Source organism: Glandiceps talaboti, chromosome 12, assembly GCF_964340395.1.
Source record: "Glandiceps talaboti chromosome 12, keGlaTala1.1, whole genome shotgun sequence".
NCBI classification, from domain to species: domain Eukaryota; kingdom Metazoa; phylum Hemichordata; class Enteropneusta; family Spengelidae; genus Glandiceps; species Glandiceps talaboti.
In genome coordinates, this window is record NC_135560.1 from 20,492,242 (window position 1) to 20,514,481 (window position 22,240).

Sequence of the window (22,240 nt, forward strand, 5' to 3'; positions counted from 1 at the left end):
CATATGGTGCAAGTAGCACATTTTTATAAGTTATCAACGTCAACGCGTTGTATATAACAGTTTATTTGTAGTTTTAATGAATTTTTATTATGTACTCAAGTACTAATGAAAGGAATGTGATTCTTCCCATCAGTATTTGTGTCATATGAATTATGCATGGTGTAGGCATTGAATTTATTATTGACAGCTATAATGCTTATCAAAAAATATAAACTTCAATAACATTATCATTACGAAAAGCAGAAATTTCATGTTTGTTTACTGCATATTTTTGTGTTACTTTTTACACAAAAAAGTACTGTATATATTTTCTGTTATTGTTAAGTATATACATTCAATAATACTTAGCTGAAACTATTAGTTATTTACTATAGACTGGGGTGTACTCACAAAGTTAGGACTACGCAATTGTGATGACGTCAGAACCCAGGACAAAAGAATAAAGTGATAAGTGGTCATGACGATTTCAGGATTCAAGATTACTGATACAAGCATACATAAATAACCGATTTCCTGTAGTACAAGTGTCACAAGGTTAATTCTCATTTCTTCTTTTAATATAGTTGTGAAGTTTTACTCATTTCAAGTTTGATAGACACTTTCATCATTTGAGTGACAGACACTTTTGTTTTAACAATTCGTAGTATTTCATGTATTATGATAACAATATGTGATATTTTCGAATGTTGAGTGAAAAATATGTTTATGGAGACAAACTATTCACAGTGTTTAAGTTTCGTAAGTTTCACAGACTGACAGACACCACACCATGCCTATACCACTACTGAACCTTATCAGTTCAGTTGTACTGAACAACTACGAGGCAGATTTATTTGAAATTTTGTGGGATATTCTTAGTGATGTGTAGACAAAGAAACATTCATGAAATGTTGATACATTTTGTGATGTGCAAATTAGGTACAAACACGTGACCTTTTGGAAAAAATCTTTAATTTCAAAAGTACTCAACATATTGAGCTATCTTTACTGTCATGATTTTTACCCCAAGTTATTTTGGGACATTATTCAGATGGTTGCTATGACAACCTCCATCAGATCAAATGTACCACCTGGTGGACTTTAAATAACACATAAACCCTGATATTAACATGACAATGCAATATGGCATGACAATATTGCCATATTGATTGAAGTTCAAAATAAACTGAAATTAAACATTAACCATACTAGTTTTTTCATCTCTTACACAGTGAGTGCAAGTTCATGACACTGGTATTCCATCCTTTGGTTTTAACTAGACACAAACTAAATCTATTGTTCTTCAATGTGGTAGATTACACAAGTGGGTGGTAGCGGTTCCTCTGTTGTATGATTCCAATCACCCTGTGACCAACATAGAGTAAATATTGGAAGTCCCAAAACAGCACTGTAAGTAAGTTCATGGAACTCTAAATAAACCAGTTTTCAGAGATGCCTCCCTACTGAGACTACACTTAGACCATCGTCCAGACAACAGTTTTAGTTTCTGTTTATCTTTAAGTTAGTAAACCGAAGGCTCGACTACCAGGGTAATATTTAGCTTTGATGAAAATATTCCTTCCTATATATAGTCTACATTATATTCTCATATAGTACTATACATATACAATATAGTAGATTATACCATGTATGAGCTAGGTTCAACGAAAAAATATAGAATATATACAATGGTCGTTTTACATCAGGACAACTCACGTCTATATCATGACAACACATGTCTACATCATTGGTTCTGTTGTGTTTGAAATATGAGTCAAAAGGCTCAAAATTCGTATCACTTTCCCCTATTCTTTTTTATATTACTGGCAGTGGTATAATTATATTATTCCCCAATAATTTTTCTTAATTTAGCTGGAAAATACTTGTGACCTAAGGGTTGTCACAAGTCCTCTATCGACTTGTAGTGACAGGGCCTCTTAGTTCACTTGTATTTGTCTTGGCTGAAAAAAAAAAAATTGGGAAATGATATCTAATTAAACTGTAACAGTATGTTCTGTCAGGCCATATAAAAAAACTGTGTTGCAGATAACCCAACCAATCCTAGTCTAAGCTCCCCCCCCCAAACAAAAAATGTATGCAAACAGGTAAAATGGTAACAATTTACCTCTATTTCCATGTCCACCTTCATGCCTAATAACCTCAACCAGGACTTTTTAGACTATAACAGTAGTCTACATAACATGTTCATCTACTTAACTTATAATTGTTTTCATTTACTTCTTTTGAATCTCATCAAACTCTCACGAAAGCATTGTGACCGACGAGTGTCTAATCTTTGGGTAGAAGTAATATAAAAAGAATTTGAAGTAAAATAAAACAAAATTCGGACCGACTTACCCTATTTGCTGATGTCATCTTATCAGAAACAAACAATTTTTTTTTCATTTTGCCTTATCATGAATCTGTTAACTCAAAGTAATCAACCCAATGACAGATGTGACCTTGAAATTTCATGCATTGTTTCAAATACATAAACCTGTTCAATGAGTCTAGACACAGACATTGCTATCGACTCAAGACAGTGTGCATTAATTCATGACTAACTTATGCGCAAGAAAATGAATTCAGACACATGTGAATATATCGAGCATATGTTTATTGTAATCTCCCCAAAATTGTTTAATTACAACCTAAAACAATGAACATTCTTCCCTCGTACCTCCATTATTGCTACAGATTGACAACAATGTGAATTCTAATAAGGCATTGAGTGAAATGAAAACCTAAGTATGTCTAGCTTACATTCATTGCTACTGACTCTAGACAGTGAAATTAAAACCCAGAAAATTAAATCAAATGTTCAAAGTCCCAAACATTTTAACTTAATTATACCATAGATCCTTTTATACACTGTAATTTGTAGTTTGTTAACTTCTTAAGAATACTTTTCACATGGAACGCTTATGTAACAGCAGATTGAAGTACAACCATCAGAATTGTAATGAGAATGAATGCACTAACTGCAACTGGGATATTTTTTCATCAAAAGCTCGGTTTTGATTATTTACTGAGCAGACAATCAAAATATATTCACTGAAAATTATTGAAACACAAATAACTAGACATTGTACATTTTAATCCGTCTTCGTGCAAAGCTCCTTGTTTTAGCTGTAAATACATTCAACTCTCTTCATTGGATGGTGATGGGTACATGAAATATATCCGCCTGACACTTACATTCTATGTCTAACACTTCTGTGGTATTTTGATGGTCACCTGTGGACAAAAAATACTCAGATTTGTAACAAACAAACTGATGTTGATGAAACATCAAGACAGTGTCCAGAAAGTTATATAATTCTATTTCATAAGGCACACTGTTAATCAAACATTTGTGCACAATCTATGAGGATCTTACATAATCAACATATGTTACATGTAGTTTGATACCGAGTCTGTGCATGTAGGCACTTGAATGGAATCACTACATATGACATCTCTAAAGTTATGATGCAAATTGTGAAATTTTACAACAAATATGGCCGCCATTCTGCCATATTTGGTTTGGTTGTGAAACAAAGTGACATGCATATGTCTCACATAGTATTTTACCTTTGTGCCAGGTTTGGTTGAAATTGGCACATACAAGAGATATGAAGTGAACACACTCACGAATGGACAGATGCAGGGATGGAACCCTCCAGGTGGTGCCAAATTGGGGCTAATAAATACTACAAAGTGTCTGTGATATGCAAGAAATAGCTTGATTTTGCTAACTGACCCTGAAGATCATGTTCAAAGTCCTAAAAGAAAGCTTGTACCAGATAATATGGGGTTAGACACTTGAATGGAGTCTCTATGTTTTGATGTTTTAAGTTCTACTTATGTCGCAAACGAAGTGATGTGCATATGCCCCATTATGACATGTCACCTTTGTGCCAGGTTTGAAAGAAATCGTATATTGCATGTTTGAGAAATTACATATTACTGACGAATCACACTGTACTATAGTCCTCTCTTCTAAAACTAAAACTTGTTGAATTCGAATTATAAATTAATTATAATATTAATTATACACTTTCAGGCAACCATCAGTGATTGCAATGGCAAAATAAGAGACATTAGCCCAAAAGTGATCTGTTAAAACAGTTAAACGAACCGAGAGTTGTACGATAAATCTTACTATACAAAGACACATTATACTTACAGTCTTAACCTCTGTATATTCTTCTAAACCATATTCACCTCTGAAAATATTAACACAATGAAATTATAGTCAGGGAGTCATCCATACAACATCATGAATTTACATTTGCTCATAACTTTTAGCATTTTATTGTCATGATAAATGGCAATGGTGAATGCCTTAGTGTATCTGGACATTGTGCATATCCATATAACAAATTGAATTAGCAATGGTGAATACCCTACAAGTGTGTCTGGACAGATGTATATCCATCTGATAAATTAAAATGGCAATTGTGTGAATGCCCTTCAAGTGTATCTGAACATTATGCATATCCATATAACCAATTGAAATTATAATTGTGTGAATGCCTTTCAAGTATATCTGAACATTATGCATATAAAAAATGAAATGAAATGAATTACCGTCCAGTGTATCTTAACAATATGCATTTAACTGATCAAATGGCTGTTCAATTTCAGTGCTACATGCTTTCTCTTTGAAGAGTAAATTGAATAGGTGGTGGGAAGGTCTATTTGTATACTTACAGCTCACGTCCATTACCGGACATCTTATAACCCCCAAATGGAGTATTGGCACCCATTGCATTATATGTATTCACCCTAAAGGGACAAAAACAGACATTTTAACATCTTATAACCTTCAAACGAAGCTCAGGTACCTATTTTATTATACGTATTGACACTGAAGGTATAAAATTATATATAAATTTTATATCATATAATCTCAAATATAATCTCAAGCAGCAATCATTGATGTCTGCAACCACGTAAGGGTGTATGTCAAAAAACCCAACTGAATTGAAGTATGTTACCTAAATATCATGTGGTAGATTGGCTCCATTAAACAGTTTATTAATTGTTCTGGCCCAACCAGACAAAATACTAATTACCGGATAGGTATAAGGCAATACTATTTTTATCATAATAAAATAAAACAATAACTTTCATCTAATGGGTTGGTTGAGTTATATTATATTGTACATCTACAAAATGATATGAAATGAGAATAGTATTCATTTTTGTATTGAACTCACCAAACTGTGCCTGCCTGTAGAACATTGGATATATATAAAGCTTTATCAATGTCTTTGGTGAACACAGCAGCGGCTAATCCATACTGACTATCATTCGCTCTTTCAATCACTTCTTCAACTGTTTTAAATTTGAAAATAAGCTGCACTGGACCGAAAATCTGAAAAAAATATACATGATATTGAACACACTGTATGAATTGACAACCATTTAGATTCATTTGTAATGATGCTGGTTGATTGGTTAGAGTGCCCAGCTTGGAATCTGCATCTTGCAGGTTCGAGCCCTGTTGCTACTCTTGGTCTCTGAATGGCTATAAAGTCCTTAGGCAAGATGTGAACCACGACTGTGCCTCAGTCAACCTATCTGTATAATTGGGGACCTGGTAGGATAGAGGTTGCACTTTGAATGCTTTAATCCCATGCACTTATAAAGGCTGCAATGGATTGTATGCTCCCCGTAGAGTTGAGAAAGTATAAAGGGCTGTTGTGCCACTATAGATCCATGTCAGGGGTAATAATTGTAAAGCACTTTGAGCACAGAATGCGAAAGTGCTATATAAAACCAACATTATGCAGTAAATATTGAGTTTTGATTACAAATATGGCCACCATTCGGTCAGATTTGCATACGTCGCAAAACAGTGATTCGCATATGTCATATGATATCTGTCACCTTTGTGTCAGGTTTGAAACAAATGAATGCATGGGATGGAGCCCATTCTAATAGTCACCCCTTTGGAATTAAAGTACATGTACAGTGTTTATATTTATGTGAAGGATTAGATTTTCACCTAACATCTGACACTAACCACTTTTTTCAAATTCACCATGATTTTATTTTCTTTCTCCCAACTTGCACTTTATAGTATTGCCAACAAATGCCCCAAGGCAGAATGAGGATTAATTAAATAGCACCTACCTCCTCTTTAGCAACTCTCATTTCATCTTTGACATCCGAAAACACAGTTGGCTCAATATAGTAACCTTTATCTCCTATACGGTTGCCTCCACATTCTAATTTTGCACCTTCAGCCTTTCCACTCTCTATCAGACCCATGATTTTCTCAAACTGTTTTTTGTTTATCTATCAAATGGGAAGAAGAATTTAGAATGAGAACTGACCATTATAAATTGTATGCAGTGACATACTAAACAAAAGTTTCACTTGCTGCTACTTACTAGTAATTAGTAAACAGCCATGACAATGAAATAGAGGTAAAATTGATAGATGTGTGAATTTTACTTAATTAGCGTGACAGATATTCTATAGCTTGAATGGGTAATGCTGCTAACAGAATTATAAGAACCACATACTGCTGGAATTGTGTTGAATGAATGTCATTGTAGGAAAGATAAAATATGTTGATGCATCTTATTGGAGCCAGACTCATTCGCTTAATCTTATGTTATCATAAATTGGTTGATGTATTTCTTGAACACAAGTAACAGTGTAAGATAAAGTAGTTGTCAATGACTGTTCATTCAGGGTCCATAATTTATTTCCTAAAATGTAATTATTACTGCAGAAATTAAGATAGACACAAACTAAAACTAATTGTTGTTCAATGTGGTAGTTTACACATAAGCTGGTGACAGCGTTGCCTTATAGTCGTGTAGACATGTTGTACACAAGATAACAAACACTGGAAGTTAGAAACGAGGATGTGGCATCCTTGTGAATTTTTTAAAATCAGAAATCTGCCCTACTGCAGTTAGTGTAATTAATCAATGTCCTGTAAAATCTAACAACATATTGCAAATATTATGTCTATCATGATATTAAACTGAAAGCTGGCTTATATTGCAGTTGTACCTGTGGGCCTGATTCCTTATTGGTGTCCAGTGCATTTCCAACAGAACGATTCTTGGCTCGTTCTACACTTTTTTTCACGAACTCATCATAAATGTCTTCCTGTACAAACGTACGTGACCCAGCACAGCAACACTGACCCATGTTAAAGAATAATGCATCATGGGCAACCAGTACAGCTTCATCCACTGCAAGTATAAACAGTACAAGCTTATACTTACAGATAAAATTGCTTAAATGTAGAATAAAGATCCTCAAACATATAATTCATAACTGAACCAGCTATTAAATTAACAATCAGATTTTGAACACAATATTAGTAATTTTGTACATCTAATGAATACATGTATGTACTCATAATCTTCAGTCATTTCTAAATATTAAGCTACAGTAATAATAATACTTACAGTCAGCAGTATCTGCAAATACTATACATGGACTCTTGCCACCAAGTTCCAATGTGACACGTTTTAAATTGCTCTTTGCTGATGCTGCTTTCACAAGTTTACCGACCTAACCAAATATACAGAAGATAGAACTTGTTACAGAACTTAAGTATTAGTACTATTGATTGATGGAATATTTGATGTTCCATGAACTCATTCCCTTTAATATTGGGTAAATTTACATCATCATTGGTCGACTTTGCCTATCGGGGGAGAATTGTGCCTTGGAGACAAATGTCACTAAAAATCAAATATCTCTAAACTTTGACATATTGAAGCTTAATTCCTTTTAAGTTCTTGTCCTTTTAAAATACAAAAAAGAATTTTAGGCGTATGTCGTCTTGTTTTCAAGCAACTTGACATCTTTTATTTTCCCATTGAGTTGAAGAGCTCATTTTCAATCCTGTGTCAATGTCTCAAACACTTCCAATGTGTATCAAGCCAACATTTTCATGAATATAGTCCCCAAAACGCTACTAATTTCACAAAACCAGTAACAGATTTCTTTTCTTTACATTAATGATACCATAGTCCAGTAAAATAAATAAACACATCTAATAATTATCATTCCATGACATATTACATTGGCACACTGGTTCAAAACTTTATGTCTCATGTTGATAAAATTTAATCAGATAAACACAATCTCTGATGTAAACATAAACAGTGCATTTGTAAAGCTGCACTTGTAATATGGTACACTCTGAACAGTATTAAATCACCTGTGGATAAACGTATTGTACAATAAATCCATTCAAATTGATTTTTGTGTTCACAACCTAAACTCAGTACCCCTCAATACGATCATAAATTCAACCCGTTATTTTACTACTTATGGATAAAATAGACCTCTAATCAACATACACAATGTCTAAATCAAGTATTTTAATAAGTTTTAGAGAATACAACTAGTTTGCTGTTCGATCCAATTATTGGTACACAAAGTGCAGATTTAAAGTAAAGTGGACTAATTGAAGTCATTTATCCGATAATACTATATACCTGTACAGATCCTGTAAATGCTACTTTATCAATGTCCATATGTTCTGAGATAGCAGCTCCTGCTGTTGGACCATACCCAGGTATGATGTTAACGACTCCTGGAGGGAAACCAGCCTATGAACAGAAAACATAAATCAATACAGACACATAAACAGCAAGTCTATTGATGTCAGTGAAATGTAACACAAATGATGACTGGTAATTTCACATCTATAGACAAATGACCATAATTTCACATACTAGACAAATGTAATTTCACATCTATAGACAAATAATTGTAATTTCACATCTATAGACAAATGACTGTAATTTGATAAACTAGACAAATGGATGTAATTTCACATACTAGACAAATGTAATTTCACATACTAGACAAATGACTGTAATTTCACATACTAGACAAATGACTGTAATTTGATAAACTAGACAAATGGCTGTAATTTCACATACTAGACAAATGACTGTAATTTCACATACTAGACAAATGACTGTAATTTCACATACTAGACAAATGACTGTAATTTGATAAACTAGACAAAAGACTAATTTCACATACTAGACAAATGACTGTACTTTCACATACTAGACAAATGACTGTAATTTCACATACTAGACAAATGACTAATTTCACATACTAGACAAATGACTGTAATTTCACATACTAGACAAATGACTGTAATTTCACATACTAGACAAATGACTAATTTGATAAACTAGACAAAAGACTAATTTCACATACTAGACAAATGACTAATTTCACATACTAGACAAATGACTGTAATTTCACATACTAGACAAATGACTAATTTCACATACTAGACAAATGACTTATTTGATAAACTAGACAAAAGACTAATTTCACATACTAGACAAATGACTGTACTTTCACATACTAGACAAATGTAATTTCACATCTATAGACAAATAGTTGTAATTTCACATCTATAGACAAATGACTGTAATTTGATAAACTAGACAAATGGCTGTAATTTCACATACTAGACAAATGACTAATTTCACATACTAGACAAATGACTGTAATTTCACATACTAGACAAATGACTGTAATTTGATAAACTAGACAAAAGACTAATTTCACATACTAGACAAATGACTGTACTTTCACATACTAGACAAATGACTGTAATTTCACATACTAGACAAATGACTAATTTCACATACTAGACAAATGACTGTAATTTCACATACTAGACAAATGACTGTAATTTCACATACTAGACAAATGACTAATTTGATAAACTAGACAAAAGACTAATTTCACATACTAGACAAATGACTAATTTCACATACTAGACAAATGACTGTAATTTCACATACTAGACAAATGACTGTAATTTCACATACTAGACAAATGACTTATTTGATAAACTAGACAAAAGACTAATTTCACATACTAGACAAATGACTGTACTTTCACATACTAGACAATTGACTGTAATTTCACATACTAGACAATTGACTGTAATTTCACATACTAGACAAATGACTGTAATTTCACATACTAGACAAATGACTGTAATTTGATAAACTAGACAAAAGACCAATTTCACATACTAGACAAATGACTGTAATTTCACATACGCGACAAATGGCTGTAATTTCACATACTAGACAAATGACTGTAATTTCACATACTAGACAAATGACTAATTTCACATACGAGACAAATGACTGTAATTTCACATACTAGACAAATGACTGTAATTTCACATAGACAAAATGACTAACTGTAACTTCACATATGCACAACTACTGTGCCATGATGACCTTTGTGTAACATCACATACAGAATAGCATGTTCATTTTTTATGATATGCAATTCGACTCGTGGCTAGACTCGATTAGTTTTCCGAAAACTATTTTCTAGTCTCTCACCCACAACTTGAAATCGTTTTCCTTTTGGATGTTATCATTTTTTTTCCTGTATGTTTATTTCTTGTGGGGAATAAATTTCAATTCAATTCAATTCAATTCAGTTTATGAAATGTAATGTGTCTAAAACATTCACCTCCTTGATTAATGCTGCAGTATACAATGCTGTCAGTGGTGTTTCTTCTGATGGTTTCATAACCACTGTATTTCCACATGCTAATGCCGGACCAATCTTCCAACATACCATTTCCATTGGGAAATTCCATGGGATTATTTGACCACATACACCAATTGGCTCATGCCGTGTGTAAGTGAAAAAATGTCCATCTAGAAAGGTAAAAGTAAAGATGAAAACATGAAATGATACAGGTGGACACACCTGGACAGACGCACAGATGGACGGAGGGCAGAGGGATGAATAACTGATAACTAGCCCATAATATAATGTTGCTATGGTATGGATGTATCAAGCCATTATGTTCCAATGTTGTGATGGTATGGATATATTAGGCACATTATGTTATATTGTTGCTATAATGTTACAATGTTGCTATGTATGGATGTATCAAGCCCATAATGTTTAATATTGCCATGGTATGGATATGTATCAAACCATTATGTTAAAATGTTGCTATAGTATGGATGTATCAAACCATAATGCTATCATAATAATAAAGTTCGATACTATAGATATATGATGCACATAATGATATATGGATGTATGAAGCCCACACTGGATAATATTGTTATGGTATGGATGTAAGTAAGTAATCATTGTGAAGTAGGGCCTCACCTACTGGGATGGTTTTTCCATGAATTTTGTCAGCAAATCCTGCATAGTAACGTATTACAGCAATGAATTCATCTGTTGTCCCTGCAGCATCATAGTATGGCATGCCATTGTCCAAACTCTCAAGGGCCTTGAAGTAAAATTAACATTGTCAACCTTTGCTAGTAGTAAAACAATGGCACATTATCAATTTAATAATAATCTTTATTCGTCCAAATACATTTGGAAATTTGTAATACGTTAATAGCATTTTACATTGCAAGTTAGAGTGTAAGTTATCTTTCTTTAGTATTTTAAAGAAAAGTAACAATGTGAAAACCCAAATCACACACTTGTGGTGTGATCAGTTTCATTTGAACAACTTTTCATATGCACACCCAAAGTAATGTCCGGACTCCCCAGCAAGTACCAAAGCAAAGGTGGTGGTGGTGGGTGTGGGTGGGGGCACTCAGGGTGTGTTTTTCGGAAATTGATCTAGAATATATAGGGATGTAGACTTTCAAAGATGCTGATCGTGTACATTTACTGTAGAAGATGTTCTGGTCTGGAACAGAACCAATCCCATCTCACATCTATCACTATCTATCTGTTGGATGAAAATGAGGGATTATTTATTTTGTTTGGGATCTGGGCTCAACACAGCTCTACCAAACATGTGTGTGATGTGTTCCCCCCTCCTACACACGCATATACACTGGTGGGGCGACACTAGCAATTGTGTGTTATGGTTTTGATATGTAAATTGACTTATTTTATTTGACCATTATCTTACTTCAGTTGACTTACAGTTATGTAGTCTTTGTCTCTCTCTACCAAATCAGCAAGTTTGTATAGTAGTCGTCCTCTGGCTGATGCATCCATAGAATGCCATGGTGATCCTGGTTTGAAAGCTTCCCTGGCTGCTTTCACTGCCAAGTCCACATCAGCCTGAAAGTATTAGTCATTATATCTATATTAATACAACTATCATGAATATACTACAATTAGGCTACATCCATTTATCTTTAAGTGTGTAGTCTTCTTCTGATTGTGGGCCTTGGTAGGTGTGTTATTAAAAAAACTTGGATTTAAACAAGGTACAATAGGTTGGTTTCATTCACTTTCAATTTTCAAGCCAGATATTTTATGAATCTGAACTTAGGCAAAAGTGATGTTCTTCCTAGTAACCTATTGTCAACGTGTTTGCATTGTTATACAAATATAATAAAAAAGGAAGTCAACAATACATAGAATTTAGAAAGGAAGTTGCCTGCCAGGCATGTATATCACTTCCACCTAAGTTTAGATCAATGTTAATGTGTACCGATAAGTGACATCGAATGAAACAGTGCATTTCATCATGATTAACATCCAAGTTTTTATCCATCCATGTTAGTTTGACATAAGAGTTGCGACAAAATAGTGGATATGACACAGGACTCACCTTATCTCCTTCCTGTACATCACATATTTTCTCTCCAGTTGAAGGATTGAAAGTTGGGAATGTCTTTCCACTCACTGAGTTCACAAACTCATTATTGATGAATATCTAATTGTGTGAAATAAAGTTCATTTGTTATTCATAACTGTTAACACACCAACAGTGTTTGATAAAGGAGATTTTACTATTATTAGAAATCATGTTTATCAATTGTCAAAAATTAAGATAGAACATAGATACTAAACTAAATAAATGTTGTTGCATGTGGTAGATTACACCACTATAACCCCAGGGGTGGACAGGTATATGGTTAGGAAGGAAAATCCGATGTGGTGAAAGTGGCTAGATGTCCTTATTTTCATCGTGTTGTGACGTTTGTTTTGTTCCAAGTGATCGCTGCCAACGTAACGCTCATCATGATTGGCTATTCAAAAGCGTGAGATTCAAACAGGATTGTAGATTACACCGGTTCAGATGTGGGAAGGTGGCGATCACTCAGTATGAAAACAAACAACACAAAACGATGGAAATAGAGGTAAATAAGGACATCTAGACGCTTTCACCACATCGGATTTTAATCAGATTGGGAAGGATTCACTACTTGTTGAACATATTAGGCATTCAGGGCACAAATTGTGGTGGTGGTGGTTGCATTCCACGTTGGTACCAGCCAGGCATAGGTGTATGATACATCAATGAATACCCAGGATTTTCCATTGAAGCATTGCTGCTGTTGATATCATTATTGTTACTATCTGTCACCACATCTGTATCCAGTAGTATGGTTAATCTGTGCCTTCACACATCTTTGATTCTCTGATTTATTACACGGTGTCCTCTTGGTTATATACCCGATATAATGACTGAGCTAGTAGGAATTGTAGCAGCTTTAGTTTGTTTTACTAAGTGTACAATGTTGTCAGCAATTTTCTTAATATCTTCATTATTGACAACATCATTGCTTCCAACATGAAGTATCATCTTGTTCGTGGTCTTTAATGTTGTATTGTTGATGTGTTGAAAGGCATCAGCTATAGCTGATGTACAGACTTTGATGACATTTGGCCGTGATAGCTTTCTACCATCTATGTGCTTTATTAGTGAGTCTCCCATAAGAAGAATATTATAATTTATCACCACCTTTCTTTACCACTTTCTTTGTTTATTGAACAGAGCTAGGTACTTGATTACTTTGTTCATAGGATGAAACTCCAAGTATAGTGGTTTATTTCCCTGGATATCCACTCTGTCATGATCATCACACTCTGATGCAAGAAGGTCAGAATACATTGAAGGTTCAGATAGATTTTCTTCTTCACCTAATTCTTGAAAGTTGCTTTGTGTTGATTTAGAGGATTTCTTGACTGGTCAAAACCCGGTGTCCATTCCCTTAATTATTGCATCTAACGATTCATATTTCTCCAAGTTCCAATACTCTCAAGTGGCTGATCAACTTGAGGGGAACATCGCCTTTACCAGCCAAGTGCAATTCTTGCACTTTCTTATCAATCCTTATCAGCTCATTACCATAACTATGTGTTTGCTTTTTGTAATTACATCTGATAAGCCTGAGTCTTCGCTGGTACAGGTACTAGGTCAAGACTGAAATGCTATCGACCGAATGTGTGCAAGTACTAGTGAGTGTGTTACTCCGCCACTTAATTTTTCAAAAAATTATTTAACTAACTATGGAACAAGAAAAACTGTAGTTCCGAGTGCAAGGTTACTTTTAAGGAGTGAATTGTTTGAGTCAAGGGACGTTATCAGCTGTTACAACTTTTATAATCCTATTACAGTTGACATTGCGAACAGATTTAGAGATTGTCAACAACCCGACTTGCCTATTGATGAACTCGGGTTATCCGTAGTTTGGTTTTACCGAGGCATTTCTGCCATGATGTGTTGCTTGTAATTTTCAACTCTGCATTTTCTTCCATCAATTTTGAATTAGTAACCATCATTTCATGTAGTTGTTAATACGATCTCTTTCTACTTTTTCTATATGTATTCATTCATCTTTGCTTCCATTCCATTGAACTGACAGATCAGTTTGTTGAAAAAACAAAATATTTCTAATTCTGCATCGTTCTTTTCCTCTCCAGTTTTGCGGCTATATTCACACTTTTCATACGTATTTGTGTTCCAAGAGCTGCCATACATTTCTCTTTTCAGACAATGATTCTATTATTGAATTAATTCTTCCATCATCTAAAACTATCAGTTAGTACTTGGAGTTAATTATACTGTCAGTTCAATGGAGTAATTATACTGTCAGTACTTGGCGGAGTAATTATACTGTCAGTATAATTACTCCAGGGTTAATAGAAGTGTGTACTTTTCTTCAAGTACATAACTGTTGTACTGATACTATTCAGTGTTGATTCTCCAGTACCTTACATTGACCTTGAATGACCTTCAACATGGTTATGTGTTTTAAAGTAGAATGGAAGTGTTTGAAGAGTTCTGTGTGATTTATTTGTTGGTGAAACATTCAGGGACGGGAAATATCGTGGGTGATGGTACCCATGGCCGTTCCAGGGGGAACAGTCGACAGTCTAGCGCACACTTAATCTATCTGCTAGACCTCGGATGTTCTTCCGATAAAATACGACACACGACCGAACATCGTTCGGGCAAGCCATCACTGCGAACTTCGTTCGCTTATACTATAGTATCGAAGGAAACCCGAACGTCTAGAAGCAAGACTAGCGCACACTAGTCTAGCTGCTAGACCTCGGATGTTCTTCCGATACAATACGACATATGACAGAACATCGCAATCGAGAATGGAACATCCCTCACTGCGAACTTCGCTAGTTTATCGTATCGGCAGAAAGCCCGAACGTCTAGCAGCAAGACTACAAGGTACCATGCCATCTCGTACGGTGCATGTATTTTAAATGTACGTACCTGAGTGTACTTGATCTCCGGAGTTGGTATAGGCTTCGACATGTTCAGTTCAGGCAAGCTTCATGCAACAAAGACCCTCTTTGTCTTTCTATCATCAAACTTTATATAATTTATAGACTCTGTAGTTTAATTTCCTATAGAATTGACGCTAAGTTAGGGGTTCCTACATAGGTAATATGTCTGTGAATTTGAAGTTGGTGGCAGTGTTGTCTGGAACATGTATTTTGGGATAGGGATCCATGGGACAGGACAGAAATAACGGGGTGGGGGTGGGTTAATACACAGGGGACCCAGGAACCGTGTGACAAACAAAACAAAACAAACAAATAAATAAACTATCAAATAAATGACAAATGAACACGCAAACGAACGACAAGTATAGGGACAAATAAAATAATTAAATAAACCAGCAAATAAACAGATACTCATGGGGGTATACTAGATATGTTTTTTGTACCCATCACTATAAAAAACATATCTATCATATGTTTTTTTATAGTGATTGGTAAAAACCTTACTAGTTTATGCATGATTGAATGTTTGTCCAGTGTGATAATCTCCCAGCAGATGAGAGATACAGCAAACTGTTAATGTAAGTGATCTCTCGCCAATTATAAGATTAGGAATGTTTTAATTTACATAAGATGAGTAGAATAGACAAGGCGTTTTTATTTAGTCAATAAAGAAAAGAGAATTACATACAGCCTCAGACTGCTAGTGGTCTGAGATATAGCTGAGAGCAAAGTAACCAGGGAAAGAAAAAGAGATAGTTTTAAAACTCAATGAGTGAATTGATCAATATAACACACAAAATAAGTTATATTGCACCACAAAAATTGATCATTCAATCGATCAATCATTCAACCAAATAATAAATCAATCAATCAATAAATCAACTGATCGATCGATCAATCAGTTACATGCTCGCTGCCCCCTGTGATAAGACCCAAAATTGTGAAAGCTTATATTAACTCAGCTTGGGCCACTTTAAAAAGTTCTTCTGTGGAGATAAGATATGATAAGAGTAGAAATCCCACAATTTGGCCATTATTGATATGTTTGGTTTCATGTAAAATCTAACTCTGAAATTTTCTCTGGGTAGAATATAAGCATCCAACAATACATATTCTGGCTGCCATTCTAGTGAATTCATCAAATGATCTGGTGGCATACAAGTTGTAATTAGATTTCATTTACTACAATTTGTAGTCGTTTGTTTCATTTTAAATCTAACTCTGAAATTGTCTCTAGGTAGATCATGATCCCAGCATCCAGCAATAATCATTCTGGCCGCCATTCTACCAATTTCATCAGCTGATCTGGCTGCAACACCACAACCACCAGTAGTTATTCCTAGTGTTGGTGTAACCATATCACAATACAGTTGTCCTGTAGGTGTATTTGTTGTGACACAACAATCTGTCTTTGTTGATACTGGTTTCACATCTGTAAAATATAGAATTATTTGGCTCTGTTAGGATGGAGTAGATTACTGACTGAAAATGAAGTACTTGGTGATACATATACTTGTTTTTCTTCTGAACTAAGCATCTTGAAATATCATTTGTTTGTCAAAATTTACATTGATAACACTTTTATATGAAAATCATTTCATAATATACTGTATTTATCCCTGTGGGAAATTTATAAAATAAATTTGTGAAAAAGAACAATAAATAAGAAAGTCTGAAAGAGATTAAAATCCAATGTCATACTACTCATACTGTATACCAGGCACAAGCCATTTCAAACATAAATATGGAATATATACTCTGGTCGTTCTTTGTCATGACAACACGCATCTATGACACAACAATGTGTGTCTATGTCACTTCCCCGATATTTCTTTGCTATTACTGGCACTGGTATATTTATGTTATTCTCCAATTTTATCTTCATTCAGCTGGAAAATACTCAAGGCTCGTAAGGTAGCAACTCATAGTGACAAAGACCCCTTAGGTCACTCATATTTTCCTTGGCTGAACGATGACAAATATCGGGAATAACATCTAATTATACAAAAAGAAAGTGAACAGATTAAAGGCTAACAATCTCAGTTCCAGACATTAGTTAAAATCTATATTGCTCACAAGAGAAATTGGGTTACAATGTCATAACAAGAGCATGAGGCTCATCTTATGACATCATTTTTACCAAATTTCTCTTGTTTTAACAAATACAATGAGTCAAGAGAAAAAGATGTCTGCTCCATGGACTTTGATTATTTCCTAGGGTACTGTTTCCATGGCCCTGACCAGAATTGTTTTACCAGCTGTTTTCAACGATTGTATAATTTTTTTTTCTTTTTCTAGTGAAACAAATATGAATTCAATTAGGGTAAAAATTATGACATTAATTTATTAAAGATTTTCAGGAAATCCAAAAAATGGCTGAAAACACATCAAGCGAAGTACAGCTTCTTTACAAGATTTCAAAGCTGAGTAAGTCATAGAGGAGGTATTTTATCAGCTCCAAAACCATATGAAAGTTGATAGCAGCTGCTAGTGATCAACACAAGTGTACTAAAGACAAAAATAGTCTGTTTTTCAATCATCTTTGACCAGGTCAAACAATAAATCAAGTAGAGGTTGACATGCAGATTTATCACCCTCTGTCATAGTCACATGACTATCCTTATATGGAAGACTGAGAAGTGGTCCTAACCTTTGACCAGGTCAAACAATACCTCAAGTAGAGGTTGACATGCAGATTTATCACCCTCTGTCTTATTGTCACATGACCATCCTTATATGGAAGACTGAGAAGTGGTCCTAACCTTTGACCAGGTCAAACAATAACTCAAGTAGAGGTTGACATGCAGATTTATCACCCTCTGTCTTATACCAATCAGCAACCTCAGCAGCAGTGTGAAGTTCTCTTTCAAAGTCTGCACCATGTCCAATCTTTAGGTAGTATTTCCCTAAAAGTAAATCATAATAATTGCTTTAAATTATTCGGGGATCACTCACATCATAATTTTTGTTAGAACAGTACTTTAACAAACACGCATATCTCAATAATGCTATGTGTTTAAAGGGTACATCTTTAGCACTCAAGTCAAAATTATAAACAAACAAACAAACAAACAAACAAACAAACAAACCAAACAAACAACAACAAACATTTAAAAAATAATCCTTTCTGTATTTATATGTTTTGTTTTAATTGAACTGAATTGAAATGAATCAAATTGAGCTGAATCTTTATTCACCCACATCAACAATTTCTGAAAAGTGAAAGGTTACACATTAACTAATAGAATCTAGTCATTCAACTTTCATAATACTAATTACATGATGAAAATATTTTGTGACTGCTACAGGATCTCATTGGAATAAACTTCAAACACAATGGAAAAACAAAATAGAAAACATGAAAGCAAATGTAGATCAGGATAAAATATTTACATTCTTTTTTAATGTAACTGCAATGCGACTAATTTTGTCCAGAATATTGTCTCATAATTATGAACTAATAAAGTTGATGGATAAAAATAATGCATTGGCATTGGGCTATTCATTAATGAGTATAAAGAATCTGAATCTTGAGGCTCAATATGAGGCTGGCCTCATGTTGTCCTCCAACATGAATCTGATTCTGAATCTGAGACCAACTTTATACTCAACATCATGATAGTTGTATTTTTTTTTAATTTCTCAGACTTTATTTTGACTTATCAAGATATCCGGTAAATGAACATTGTAATATGATACTTTAGATTTGACTACATTTCAGAGATGTATTATCTACAACTATTTCACTTTTTCTGCTATCAATAAATACTTAGAAAATGACCACATTATAAATACCATTTGGGTACTTGATAGGAGGCAAGATATAGGCATCAATTCTGTTGTCAGTGTTATTCCGTTTCAGAGTCACACAGGGCATGTTTCTTAATCTCCTTGCATCCTCATTGGTCAGTTCAGCAAATGCAACTGTCTGTGTTATGAGAGCAACATCTAGTTCTTTTCCATGTGGAAGCAGGTCTCTGAATCCTGTGAAAGCTCCAGTTGTCAGAAGCACTCTCCTGGCATAGATGACCTGACCTTTGGCTGTTATTGCTTTCATACATTTGGAACCATCTGATTGGTTAGTTTCTGTCACCTGATCTACTACATCATCAATGATGTCACAGCCCTGTAGATGAGCAGCAGTCTGTTGTGCCACAATTTGTGCCCTAGCACTTACATGGCCAGCTTTTTTTGTCTGAAGAACAGCAATTTCATTCTCTTTTATTGACATAAAAGAATATTTCTTTGTTAATTCATCCTTTCTAACAAACAAAAAATTCTCTTTCTCAAAGTTAGCATTTTCAACAGACTTTTCCAGGTACTGGTCATCTTGATTTGCAATTATTGCAACGCCAACTTCACTGAAAAATGGTACACCTAAAAATTAGGAAAACAGGAAATTTGAAGAGAGAAATGTTAAAAACATTTAGACTCCACAAAATAAACACCCTGTCCAACTACTCTGATGAGAAATTATAATTGCACACTAACAGAGAACTTTACATCCTTTTAAAATGATCAGTGACTAAAAATATCCAGGTGTCACAAAGCAATATTATGTGGGTTTTCTTTGGTGATAATCTTTGAATTTTTACCAAAGAATATAACTGCAGTATATCGTTCCAAACACAAACTTGAAATTTGTAGTACCTGTGGAACAAAAGTTTACTTTAATACAATGGTTTAAAACCACAGATGAGTGCTCATTTATATTCTGGTTCTAAAAAATGTTGACTATTCAGTTTTGTACATTTCCAAAAATTATAAAATTGATGTTGACTTATTCCTGTTGCTAAATATAGTTGTGTTAAGATGTCTTGAACTACATCTTCACCTTGGCACCTTTATAGTATCCTTTAACTTTCAGCTCCATCTACCAGGTGCTACATCTTTTTGAGTAAAACTCACAATTTTAATCTCATGCATGGATGAAGTCAACTTGTTTTCCATAATTCAAAGTCAGAACAACCCTACAAACATCTCAACCAAACTTTACAAAAGAAATTTAAAAAATAAAAAAATAATTTTTTTTTTGTAAACTGATGATCATTTTTTTATTTAATGTGAGAACACGCCTTTATTCAAATAAATGAGTTTTAAATTCACATCAGCATCACTAAGTTCTACACATGGTAATGGGTATTGTAGAAAATAAAATTTAGCACAATATTCAGTACTAGTGGATGTCACGATGGTTGACTAGTTTAGCTAGATAAGAATTTGCAAGTTTTCTGTTCGGGCCTTTATATTAAATGATCCCTGAAGAATGTTTCATCCAAGTTTCAGCCCAATCTGCCCAGTAGTTTTTGAGTTTAAGTTTTTTGACCAAAAAACACATTTTTTGACCCAAAACACAAACCGGTGGTAAGGTCATTTTGATTTGAACAATTTTCAACTAGACACCTAAGGTAATGGACCCACCAAATATCATGGCAATCGATTCAGCGTGTTTTTTTTTTTTTGACTTTATGTTGTTCACACACACACACACACACACACACACACACACACACACACACACACGTATACACACACACACACAGACAGACAGACAGACAGACAGACAGACAGACAGACAGACGCTCGGCAATCCCTATAGCACTACTGAACCTTGGTTCAGTTGTTCTAAAAACTACCTGTTCTGTGCTCAAGTTCTCTGTATCTTGCAACAGATCTTTTTGAAAGTTTCGCTGATACAGGGTCCAGGGCTGTTGACCTGGTGATTCGACCTTCATCATAGTGAGCTCCAAAGATTCCATGAACACATTGATTTTTGTCCTACAGATTGAGAAACAAAAATAGTTGCAATAATATCATAGCACAGTTTGTGATAATTTGAAAAAAATGTTCATCCCTGCATGCCAATCCATCTTTGTTGTCACAGTGCAAAGTGGGTTCTCCCACTCATGGCCTCGGGAATTTTTTTAAATTCACGTACTAAAGTGTTATCTTGTCCTATTTTAAAAAACATGTGAAGGTGATAATAATACCCTCTCCTGATCACACTTTGAATTTGAATTTAGAAAACTATGATAAAATTCTCCGAGTATATAGTATATACATTCAAAACTATTTGATCGTATTATAAGCTTATGATTCATTATTTTCAGTAACCTGATTTGACATATTGTTGCGTTGTGTTGTGTTGTGTTTTGTTTTGGTATGGTATTTGTCAACAACCTTTGAGGACAAGAATGTTTGAAGGTATATGCAACGCTGTCTATGGCATGTACCTGGACATTCGTCATTTATATAGCTGCACGTAGTACAGCACAACACATTTTTAGCTATCCGGAAGCATACACAATCCGTGACAGGTTTGGGATCTTTACGGAACCAATTTGATGTGTACTATTGATATGAAAAACACGCTCTAGTTACCTTTGAAAACGATTGCCTTCGTACCCTGAATACACAGAACTTTCAAAAAATGTCTAAATCGTGAGCAAGCATGAAACTGACATGACGGGGCTGGGGTTACATACATATAGATCCATGTTTAAAATACATTCAGTACGTACTTTACATTCAGTACGTACCTTTGGTTCTTTGGGTCCAACAAGACAGAATTTCGAACCTGGTGCTATTAGAGTTGCATGACGAGCTGCTGCAGATCCAATCATTCCAGCACCAACAAAACAGACATCATAGAGATACATGTCCTTGCTTGCCATGTTTCTGATAAAGTGCAAATATCTGAATTTAACAGTAACATTGATGACTGCACATATCAGTGCAATCATTACTACAATCAGAAAAGGTCTACTAGGGA

The 22,240-nt window shown here is 34.4% G+C and overlaps 2 protein-coding genes across 2 annotated transcripts; both read right to left on the reverse strand.

Annotated features, from left to right (window-relative positions):
• Positions 1-2,591: 2,591 nt before the first annotated feature.
• LOC144443792 (aldehyde dehydrogenase, mitochondrial-like) lies at positions 2,592-15,571 on the reverse strand. The gene is made up of 13 exons (XM_078133338.1): positions 15,455-15,571; positions 12,548-12,652; positions 11,911-12,051; positions 11,128-11,254; positions 10,471-10,661; positions 8,442-8,555; positions 7,401-7,506; positions 6,997-7,181; positions 6,103-6,267; positions 5,184-5,341; positions 4,675-4,749; positions 4,148-4,187; positions 2,592-3,216 (listed from the first exon to the last, which is right to left on the reverse strand). The coding sequence occupies exons 1-13, from the start codon at positions 15,494-15,496 to the stop codon at positions 3,187-3,189; spliced, it is 1,479 nt and encodes a 492-aa protein (XP_077989464.1). The 5' UTR covers positions 15,497-15,571; the 3' UTR covers positions 2,592-3,186.
• Positions 15,572-16,551: 980 nt separating this feature from the next.
• On the reverse strand, positions 16,552-22,222 carry LOC144443794 (uncharacterized). The gene is made up of 5 exons (XM_078133339.1): positions 22,008-22,222; positions 21,105-21,246; positions 19,264-19,845; positions 18,231-18,374; positions 16,552-16,900 (listed from the first exon to the last, which is right to left on the reverse strand). The coding sequence occupies exons 1-5, from the start codon at positions 22,209-22,211 to the stop codon at positions 16,644-16,646; spliced, it is 1,329 nt and encodes a 442-aa protein (XP_077989465.1). The 5' UTR covers positions 22,212-22,222; the 3' UTR covers positions 16,552-16,643.
• Between the last annotated feature and the right edge of the window lie 18 nt (positions 22,223-22,240).